This window comes from Setaria italica, chromosome II (assembly GCF_000263155.2).
Source record: "Setaria italica strain Yugu1 chromosome II, Setaria_italica_v2.0, whole genome shotgun sequence".
Lineage (NCBI taxonomy): Eukaryota > Viridiplantae > Streptophyta > Magnoliopsida > Poales > Poaceae > Setaria > Setaria italica.
Window position 1 is genome coordinate 46,853,693 of NC_028451.1, and position 10,588 is coordinate 46,864,280.

Below are 10,588 nucleotides of genomic sequence, written 5' to 3' on the forward strand. Positions count from 1 at the left end.
ACAATCGGTATAAGCATAGCGCATATAAAGAAACAAATAAGAAAAAAAATGAAAATCTAATCAATTGGTGTGCTGCTTACTATGACGATCAAACGAAATGTCGCCTGCGGACTACGGCACACGGAAGCAAAAGGCACTACTCCTTCAAGGCTGTAAGCGCGATTCTGCTAGGATGATATATAAAAAATGTTAATTAAATTGCAGTGGAAGAAAAGGTTATTTTTTTCTGGATCTGTGTCTTTCCGATGTAACAAATCTCAGAAAACAATCAATCATAATTCCACATAAAATCTTACCAGATCTCGGAGGGATGTCTTCCGCTTTTGAGTCGTCGGAAGGGACGCAATTGACGAAGGATAGAATTACTACACGAAACAATAATATAAATTAGATGATTGTTGATATTCTGAAAAAAAGAAAACGAAGATTGAACGCCCCTGACTTGCTTACCAGGCCTCGGAGGGATGACTTGCTATTTTTTGCGGATCAGCTCGCCCGTCGTGAGTGCCCCTGACGTGCTCGCCCCTTGCACCCGCGCGATGGCCTGATCGGCGGCGGCACGGCAGAGCGGTTAGGCAGTGGTGGTGATTAGCAATTTGACAGGGATGGGAGGGCCTGATTGGCATAATGGGCCGAAGTAAGTGCACCGACCAAATTATATGTACTAATTACTTATATAATCTTGGGCCCTCAAGCTCCATGAGCCTCCGGCCCTCAAGCTCCATGAGCCCTCCGGCGGTCGCACTACCTCCCCTGGAGCCGGGCCTGCCCACCACTCGACAAGAAAATACACCGAGCTAGCTAGCTATTACTAGTATATATACACACACACCATCCGCGAGCCGGACGTGCCGAGAGAGCGCTACGAACGCAGAGCTGCTGCAACTTGTTCCGGTCGATCTGCACGCGTCGACTTCCAGCCACCACTAGCGGCCGGAATGGCGAAGCAGCTGCTGGTGTGGCCTCTGCTCGCCGCTGCTTTCTTGTTGTTGGTGACCGCGGCGTCGGCGTCGGCGTCGGCGTCAGTGCCTGCGACCCCTACGTATACTCCGGCGACGCCGACGAACCGCGGTGGCGGCGGCTGCTACAAGCGTTTCTTCGCGTTCGGAGACTCGCTCATCGACACGGGCAACTTCATCCACTACTCCACCGCGCCGGGGCCCGTCGCACGGTCGCCCTACGGCGAGACCTTCTTCCACCGCCCCACCGGCCGATGGTCCGACGGCCGCCTCATCGTCGACTTCGTCGGTATGTGCCTACTATACTATGTCAGTGTGACTGCTCATCATCAGGAGAGGATGTGTTGCATCTTGCATGCCGCTGACTATTGCTATGCGTATGTGCAGTGGAGAGGCTGGGGTTCCCGTACTGGACGCCGTACCTGGCCGGCAAGACCAAGGAGGACTTCCGGTACGGCGCCAACTTCGCCGTCGCCAGCGCCACGGCGCTCAACCAGCTGTTCTTCAGGAAGAAGCACCTCAACGTCGGCGCAATCACGCCCTACTCCCTCGGCGTGCAGATGGGCTGGTTCAAGAAAGTGCTCGCCATGCTTGGCTCCACGGAACACGGTACATACTCTCATGAAAATCGCTGTAGTTTTTCTAGCTTCTAAACATGTTTGGACTTTGGACTTTGTTGGATTGATCGTTGACATTGACGGCGCATCACTAAGATTAGGACATGTGCTAAGTCGCCATCGTTTCCAATTCTATTGTCTCCAAGCGAGAAAACAAACGACACACACGCATCCACGCTTTTATCGAGTGATTTAGACCGGATTCTCGATAGCTACGGCTACTCTCTTTTTTTTTTTGAAGCGAATAGCTACGGCTACTGTACTGCACAGTACCAACCGATGCTTCAGTTCACTGTTCCTTAGCAGTCTACATGGATCATGGTGGTGTCACTACTGTGTGCAGAGCGGAGGGAGATCATGGCGAGCTCGCTGTTCCTGGTCGGGGAGATCGGCGTCAACGACTACAACCACCCCTTCTTCCAGAACAAGACGCGGGAGTGGGTGATGCCCCTGGTGCCCCGCGTGATCCGCTCCATCGGCCTCTCCCTCGAGGCCCTGATCAACCTCGGCGCCAAGACGCTCTACGTCCCCGGCATCTTCCCGCTGGGCTGCGTCCCGCGCTACTTCTTCCTCTTCCGCAACAGCACCGCCGCCGCCGACCTCGACCCGGCCACCGGCTGCCTCCGGTGGCTCAACGACCTCACCACCCACCACAACAACCTCCTCAAGGCCAAGCTCGCCGAGCTCCGCGCCGCCCACCCGGGCGTCTCCCTCGTCTACGTAGACTACTACGACGAGGTCCTCGGCATCGTCGGCGCCCCGGCGAGGAGCGGGTTCGCGCCGGCCACCGCGCTCGACGCGTGCTGCGGCGGCGGCGGGTTCCACAACGCCAACTTCACCGTGCTCTGCACCCAGCCGGGCGCCGTGCAGTGCCCCGACCCGTCCAAGTACGTGTCGTGGGACGGGCTGCACATGACGGAGGCCGTGTACCGGATCATGGCGCGAGGGATCCTCGACGGCCCGTTCGCCATGCCTCCCATCATGTCCAGATGTAAGAGGGGCATTTAATTTTTTACCACTGCATGCGATAATGTTCACTTAGCCCCTCTCACATTCACTCCTCTCACGTAGTGGCAAATCTGTTGCCACTGACCCCCTAATAGTGGCAAAAAATTAGATATCACGATGTAAGAAACACTAGAGGGCCGGGCTGGAAAAAAATGTCTTTCTTCAACGGTGTCAGAGTGCCAAAAGAGTAATCCGGCCGCCGTCCAGCTCAGAATAAGTTGTATCTTAGTTGGAATAATAAAATGAATTGACTGTAAATTTATCTACTGATATTTTTAGAATAAACTTTGAGAACCGCTCCAATACTCCCCTTTTAATTTCTTGTACGAATCTTAAAGCAGCCCACCCATTAATCAATCATTTTTTTGGAATAAGGTGTGTGCACCTCTTTCATATAATATCAAACTTTATGTACGATTCCTTTACTTCCTTCTTATATGAATTAAGCAGTGCTCCTGCTCCTTTTCAAAAAAGAAAAGGAAAATTGATCGTGGATTTATCTATTCGTATTTTTTTAATAAACTTTATCTATCTATATTATTGCAAATGTTTTGATTTGTACTATATGCACTACCGGAAATAGTTATTTTGCCGAGTGCCCCAGGCACTCGGCGAAGGTCCAATTACACTCGGCAAAGGGTTTGCCGAGTGTAACACTCGGCGAAGTCTAGTCGGCAAAGTTTTCCTCGGCAAACAGCCTGTTTGCCGAGTGTCGATCGTCGTTTGCCGAGTGCCAAAATACACTCAGCAACATTAAACACTCGGTACAAAGACGTTAACGGTCTGTCACGGCAACGGAGGATTTGCCGAGTGTCTGACAGCCGACACTCGGCGAATCCGTAAAGTGTGCCGAGTGTATTGTTAAGGACACTCGGCGAAGATTTATCAGTGTGCCGAGTGTATTCTGGAGAACACTCAGCGAAAATGCATGGATCGCCGAGTGCCTGCCACATGGCACTCGGCGAAGAAGCCCCACCCGCAGTTTTTATTCGACCGTTTGCCGAGTGCATTTTTTGCCAGACACTCGGCAAAATGATAATTTCGCCGAGTGCCACGGGAAGGCACTCGGCGAAGAAGCCCGACCCGCGACTCGTTTGCCGAGTGCTTTTTTGCGAAACACTCGGCAAATGATATTGTTTGCTGAGTGCCCGCCCTGTGGCACTCGGCAAACAGGCCGCCCCGCCAAAGTGTCCTAACACCTACTACAAAACAGAAATGTTAGGTATAAAGGACCCCTCTCAAAAAACAACCACAGAACCACAGAAGCACAGACATATTAATTGCACCATAAGCATATAAATTGCACCACAGGATTCACAAGCACACAAATAACATTCATAAGTTCTCGTCTAAAGAAGTAATTCACAAGTTTTGCATCACAAACACAGAAATGACAAGTCACTGAGGAGGATGAGGAGGACGTGCAGGTGGCCACTGCCCCCAGGAAGATTCTGCATTGGACGCCGCCGATTGATTCTGCACAAATTTAGTTAAAGAGATTTCATAGTCTAAACAAGTAATTCTAGTGTAAGTTTGTAGTGCCTGTAGTTTCTAGTTTAAGTCTAGATTGATTGTAAGGTTGAGATTGACTCACAGGAGTAGTTGCAGGAGGTGGTGGAGGTGGCGGGAAGAGGTTCGGTGGCATAGGTGGTGGAGTTTGACCTAAACTGTGGAAAACACTCTGCATGTATTGGAACATCTACTCCGTCCTCTGCCTTTCAAGCTGCCGATACGCCTCGATCCTCGCCTCTAGTTCCTCCCGGCGCTTTCGTTCTACCTCCACCTGGGCCTACAATATTTCATCCCAACCACTTATTGTCAAGCAAAAGGTAAGTACAAAATGAATGAAAAATTAAAGAAACAGGAATAACCTGCAGAGCCTGCATCTGTAGCTGTGCAGCGGTAGGCCGTGGCCGTATCGCGGGGCTCGAGTCCGTGCTCCTTGCTCGGATCTGGGAGAGAGTGGGAGTACTGGCAGTGTCGATCACGCTATCTCCAATCCAATACCTGTCGTGCTTCTTCCCTCGTCCCACCCTCATCACTATTTCAGCATCGATATCCTGAGAGCTCAGATCGAACTCTAGCCCGTGAACCTCCCTCGCCATGGCTGTGTACTCGGTGACGCGGCTGTGGATGCTGGGATGGCTGTACGCCTCGGGCGGGTCCTCCGGGTTGAAGTTGATGTCTGCCGTGGCCTTGCCCTTTTTGGACATAACCCATGCCTTTAACCGGGGGCACTCCTGACCATCATGTGATGAAGTCTGCGGAAAAAATGTAAAATGATTACAAAATATGCAGTATTATGTCTGAGAATACAGAAATGAATTCACGTACCCATTTTTCCTTGTACTCATCAAGGCTCAGGCTGCCTTGATGGTGTGGTGCATATGGCATCTGCAGACGCCGCTCCCGGCAGGAAATGTGGTTCTCCAACCACCCAGGCTGCAACCACACGTCCACCATTTGTTCCCAGCACCGGGTAAAGGATCGGCACCACCACGGAGGCACACCCTATATGAAGTGTGTGACATATAAATAACGGAATTAAGCGTAATTAATCTCTCAAATAGTAAATATTATCTTTATGTACGTACCGCCATGAATTCTTCCTTGGTCAGGTTCATTGTCCTGGCCTCTTCTTTTTTGACCCTCATCCTTTTGTATTCAGCATAAAAGTCGATGATGGCCTGAACTCGCGCCTCGTAGTGCATGTCCTTAACGAGCTTCTTAGCGGCTTGTTCAATGACGGAGGCCGCCCTAGCCTCGAAGCCCTCCTGGCATCTATAAAAGTCCTGCGTATAGACGGCAAGCATACAATTATTATTTCAAGAATGTATTGAGCAATGTAGTCCTGTGAAGACTTACCCACAGCTCGGCCTTCACCCGCTCCGCCTTGTTCGCAAACTGCCTGTGGTCACGATCACCGACGTCGGCGGCAGCAACGTAGTGGTCCCACGTGTAGGCCGGCTCCTCCTGTCCGGTGAAGACCACTAGACCGGGGAAGTGTAGCCTACACAAAAGACCACGATGCCGTTGACCTTGCGGTTGTGGGCACCCCCACTGAGCTTAGTCCAACTCCTGCACAAGTGATTAATATAAATTATTATTTTCTAGTGTAAGTTTCAACATATCAAAAGTACAGATAATATGTGAAGGAACTTACTTTGCCCCAGTGGGTTGAATCAGTGGGCGTAAATGACAGGGATCTTGGACTGTGAATCCCCTGCCTCCTCCCCTGCCTCCTCCCTCTCCTGCTCCTGCTCCTCCTGTACCTCCGCCTCGTCACTAGAGGCGTGCGCGGAAGGTACCTCCTCCTCCTCCGACGACGACGAAGGCACAGGCGACGGGGCCCTCACCCCTTTACCCTTTCCTCGACCCCTGCCCCGACCCCTGCCTCTAGCCACGACCTGTGCCCCCTCCGCTTCCTCCACCTGTGCGTCACCCCTGCCTCCACCCCTCCCTCGACGCCTTCCTCGACCTCTCGATGCGTCTGACCGTGTACCTGACCCGGAAGCTGCAGCTTTTAATTTTTCGTAAAGCGCTGCGATCTTCCTCGTACCGCCCACCATTGTTCAATCACCTGCATTTGCCAAGAATAAACCAATCAGCACATATAAACAAAACATAATTTCAAAAATAACATGGTATGACAAATAATAAATAAATTATTACGATCCATACATGTCTTAGAAATAATCGTCATGATCGGGATTAGCTGGATCATAAGTCTCATCATCACTGTCACGCGTGTCAAACAAATCATTCCCGTGCTCCGAAGTTTGAGCGTCATCATCAATGTCATGTCCTAACTATAACCGCTGAAGTAATTCTAACTCCTTCATATTATGAACCTCCTCTCCAGCGTCATCGTCAACAACCCTTTCATTGTCTACTTTCATTCCGAAAGCGTCAGTTAAATCAATCTCAAAAATCCCTTCGAGCCCATCTTCTTGGAAAAAATCTCCGTCATATGTGTTGGGGTCAATGTTGTAATCTTCATTATTTGGTACAGGTAGTTTATCGTGTGGCGATACCTTGTACACAATATCCCAACCCTTCAGACGGTCGTCGGTTTAGCATGGGTATGACAAATAATAAACTTGCCTGGCCTGTTGAGCCACAATATAGACATCGTCTCCTTGTAAGACGGATGATTGCCGAATTTCGACTAACCCAAGATTAGGTGCCCGTCTCACGACTGATGGATCAAACCAATGGCATTTGAATATGACTGGATTAAGAACTTTGCAACCATGAAAAGTTAGTTCGTATATTTCTTCAATTCTTCCGTAGTACTCGACACCATCAAAGCCTAGCGTAAAAACTCCGGTATTTGTCGTTCTTTGATTGGGCCGACTCTGCTCATAGCTTGTTGTGTGAAAATGATATCCATTTACGTCATAACCGGTAAAAGATCTGACCCTGTAGGCACAGCCATCGGCAACCTGTCTCAACTCAACATTCATAGACGAATCGGTTTGAGCCTGCAAGTTGAAGTAGGGTGGTTCGTTATATTATTCGCATGTACGAGCAACTTGTAACGTGAATCTACGTACGAGCGAAATTGGATTGTACCTTATGTTTGAACCAAGAAATAAAATCGGGCATTCCATTACCCGCACCCTTTTGAAGAAGGGTCTCGGCTTCGTGCGGGGTATGTTCCCTTGAATTACGCCAGAAATTACGATGAATTTCTCTGTACCAACGAGAAACATGAGAGTTGATCCCAGAATAGTGATTAATTGAGAACAAACTAGTTTGTTGACAACTTATAGTATGTACGGCTCCACCTCGGCAAGGTTGGTCAATACATACAGCATGATAGTGCGCCACTCTTTATGTTTCAATTTCTTCTGTGTCGCACCACTTGCACTTCCAAGTTGTCCTCGAAAAAGGCTAAGGCTCGATTCAACTTCTGAGTCATTATAACGAGCGGGTGGATTATGCACGCTAGGAAGGTTGTCAGCATAGTATTTTGTTGTGAAGTTTGACACCTTCTCCAGAATGTATGCCTCTGCAATGGATGCTTCAATTTTGCATTTATTTTTACATTTAGTTCGAAGAACCTTTTGACATCTCTCAATTGAATAGCACCAACGATCCTGCACAGGCCCCCCATTCGTGCTTCATACGGGAGGTGCAAAATCATATGCTGATCGGATTGAAGAAGCCAGGAGGAAAGATCTTCTCCAACTTACAGCGCAACACAGGCGCCATTTTTTCCATTTCTGCAACCACAGTCCGAGATAATTCCTTAGCACAAAGCTGACGGAAGAAATTGCTCAACTCCGCTAGCACTTGCCAGACATGATCAGGGACATAGCCTCGAACCATCACCGGGAGTAGGCGCTCAAACCATACGTGGTAATCATGACTTTTGAGCCCGTTGATTCGCATAGTAGCTAGGTTCACTCCCCTCTTCAAATTCACTGCATACCCATCAGGGAACATTAACGTTTGGAACTATTCTAATACCTCCCTCTTTTGGGCCCTCGTCAGGACAAAATCGGCCTTAGGCTTTCTCCACGACTTGCCGGCTCTAGGAGGCGTCATGTCTAGCTTTGGTCTGTTGCATAACCTTGCTTGATCCACTCTAGCCTTAACGTTATCCTTTGTCTTGTCAGGAATGTCCATGATTGTACCAAAAATTGCCTCGGCGATGTTCTTTTCAGTGTGCATAACATCAATGTTATGTGGGAGAAGAAGGTCGTCAAAATAGGGGAGATTCCACAAGCAAGACTTCTGAGTCCAAGCATGTTGCTCGCCATATCCCACAAAACCACCTTCATGATTATTGACCTCAAGAGCGTCTAACTGAGCACGAACCAAGGCTAAGGTCAACATCTGCGGTGCGGGGTCATTAACTACGACATCTTTCGTAAAGTTTCTAATATCTCGTCTGAAAGGATGGTTAGGAGGAAGGAATTGTCGATGTTTGTCGAATGAAGAATACTTGCCACCCTTCGTCAACCAAATAAACTTCACTGAAGCCTTGCATACTGGGCAGGGGAACTTCCCGTGAACACACCAGCCACAGAAAATACCATATGCCAGCAAGTCATGCAGGGAGTAGTGGTACCAAATATGCATCTTGAAGTTTGTCCTTGTAGCCCGGTCGTATGTCCATACCCCTTCCTCCCATGCACGGATCAAATCATCAATCAGAGGCTCCATGTACACACTCATATTATTCCCTGGGTATTCTGGAATTATCAACGATAAAAATATGTTTTGTCGCTGAAAGATGACACCAGGGGGGAGATTCAGGGGGATAACAAACATAGGCCAACATGTGTACGGGGCAGCCGCCATTCCATATGGATTGAACCCATCTGTTGCGAGCGCAACACGTACATTACGAGCCTCTCGAGCTTTCTCATCATAAATGGCATCAAACTTTGTCCAGGCTTCACCATCGGATGGATGTACCAGCTTGTCAGCATTGTATCGACGTCCGTTTTTATGCCATGTCATTTGTTTCGCGGAATCTTCACACATGTACAGCCGTTGGATCCTCGGTATGAAGGGAAGGTACCGTAGGATCTTCACAGGGATTGCAAGCTGCTTCTTCTGACCGTCACCAGAGTCTACCTCCAGGAACCTAGATGATTCGCACTTCACACAGTACTTGGCTTCCTCATATTCTTTCCTAAATAAGATGCATCCCTTCGGGCAAGCATGTATCTGCTCGTATGGCATCTTAAGTGCACGAAGAAGTTTTTGTGCCTCATACATAGACTTTGGCAAGATGTGACCCGCCGGGAGCAGGCTCCCAAAAACTGTCAACATAATATCGAAGGCGTCTCGACTCAAGCTAAACTGGGACTTCACGGCCATTAGACGTGCAATGGCATCCAGTTGAGAGACCTTGGTATGCCCATGAAGGGGTTGCTGTGCCGCAGACAACATGTCGTAATACGCCTTTGCGGTAGCCTCGGGCTCCTCCTCCCTACGAGCTTCATGATAGTCATCTAACATGTCTCCCACCCCGGCGTCATCATCATATTGCTCGATACGTTGTCTGATGACCTCGTCCCTCCCACGATCGACCTCACCATGGTAGATCCATATGGTATAGTCTGATGTAAATCCGTGCCTAACAAGATGTTTACCCATTTCTAACTTGGTTTGCCGACGCATGTTTCCACATTTGCTACACGGACACCAAGTATCTCTTCCTCCTTTGATCCTTGCAAATGCCCGTTCCAAGAAAGCATCGGTCTTGTTTATCCATTCATCGGTCAACGGATTCTGACTAGATCGGCCCGTGTACATCCACTGATGATCCTCCATCCTCTAGCATACCAGCGAGTAATATAAAAACACACGTTGCATCTACACGTTCCTATACTGTCTATTAGGTGAAGATAGGTCCTAATCCCACACGAGGATGTGTTGGGGTAGGGAAGTTCTTTGAGAGAAGCATAACAGCTAGAAGAGTAATGGTGTTCATGGCAATACTGGGGATGTGCATGCTCATTGGGGATGGCATACTGACTCCTGCTATTTCAGGTTTGCCCTCATGGTTAAGGTAGTCTATATTTGTGATTCCATTAATATCTGACGCTTCATTCATTGTCTCTTTCCAGTATTATCAGCCATCAATGGACTAACAGCGCCATTTCCTTCTGTCAGCAAGTGTAAGTGGTTGGACAGCTGTAACCAAGAAATAGTGACAACCATCTTTCTGATAATGGCATTTCTAGTAGACTGATCCTTCCCTTTGTCTCCAGCTGTAGTTGAAGCCCTGTCTGCTGCGATCCTTATCGGCTTATTCTTGCTGCAAAAGTACCGGACTTCTAAAGTGAGCTTTCTGTTTTCACCAATCATGGCAGTCTGGACTTTCACACTCCAATCATCGGCGTGTATAGCATCTTTAATTACTATCCTGGCTCTGCAAGCCTTTCACCTCGTTATATCGACCGCTTCTTCCTAAAAATAAAAAGGAGGGTGGCGCATGCTTGGGGGAACTGTTCTCTGCATCACGGGTACAACTTCACCATG

At 48.8% G+C, this 10,588-nt stretch overlaps 1 protein-coding gene and 1 long non-coding RNA gene across 2 annotated transcripts; both read left to right on the forward strand.

The window, feature by feature from the left end:
• The first annotated feature begins 840 nt into the window (after positions 1 to 840).
• On the forward strand, positions 841 to 2,876 carry LOC101767796 (GDSL esterase/lipase At1g28650). Its single transcript, XM_004958431.2, has 3 exons — positions 841 to 1,248; positions 1,347 to 1,568; positions 1,920 to 2,876. The coding sequence occupies exons 1-3, from the start codon at positions 939 to 941 to the stop codon at positions 2,582 to 2,584; spliced, it is 1,197 nt and encodes a 398-aa protein (XP_004958488.1). The 5' UTR covers positions 841 to 938; the 3' UTR covers positions 2,585 to 2,876.
• Positions 2,877 to 10,029: 7,153 nt separating this feature from the next.
• On the forward strand, positions 10,030 to 10,378 carry LOC105913873. Its single transcript, XR_001163370.1, has 3 exons — positions 10,030 to 10,096; positions 10,174 to 10,224; positions 10,318 to 10,378. It is a non-coding gene; the product is annotated as an uncharacterized LOC105913873 (long non-coding RNA).
• The last annotated feature ends 210 nt before the right edge of the window (positions 10,379 to 10,588 follow it).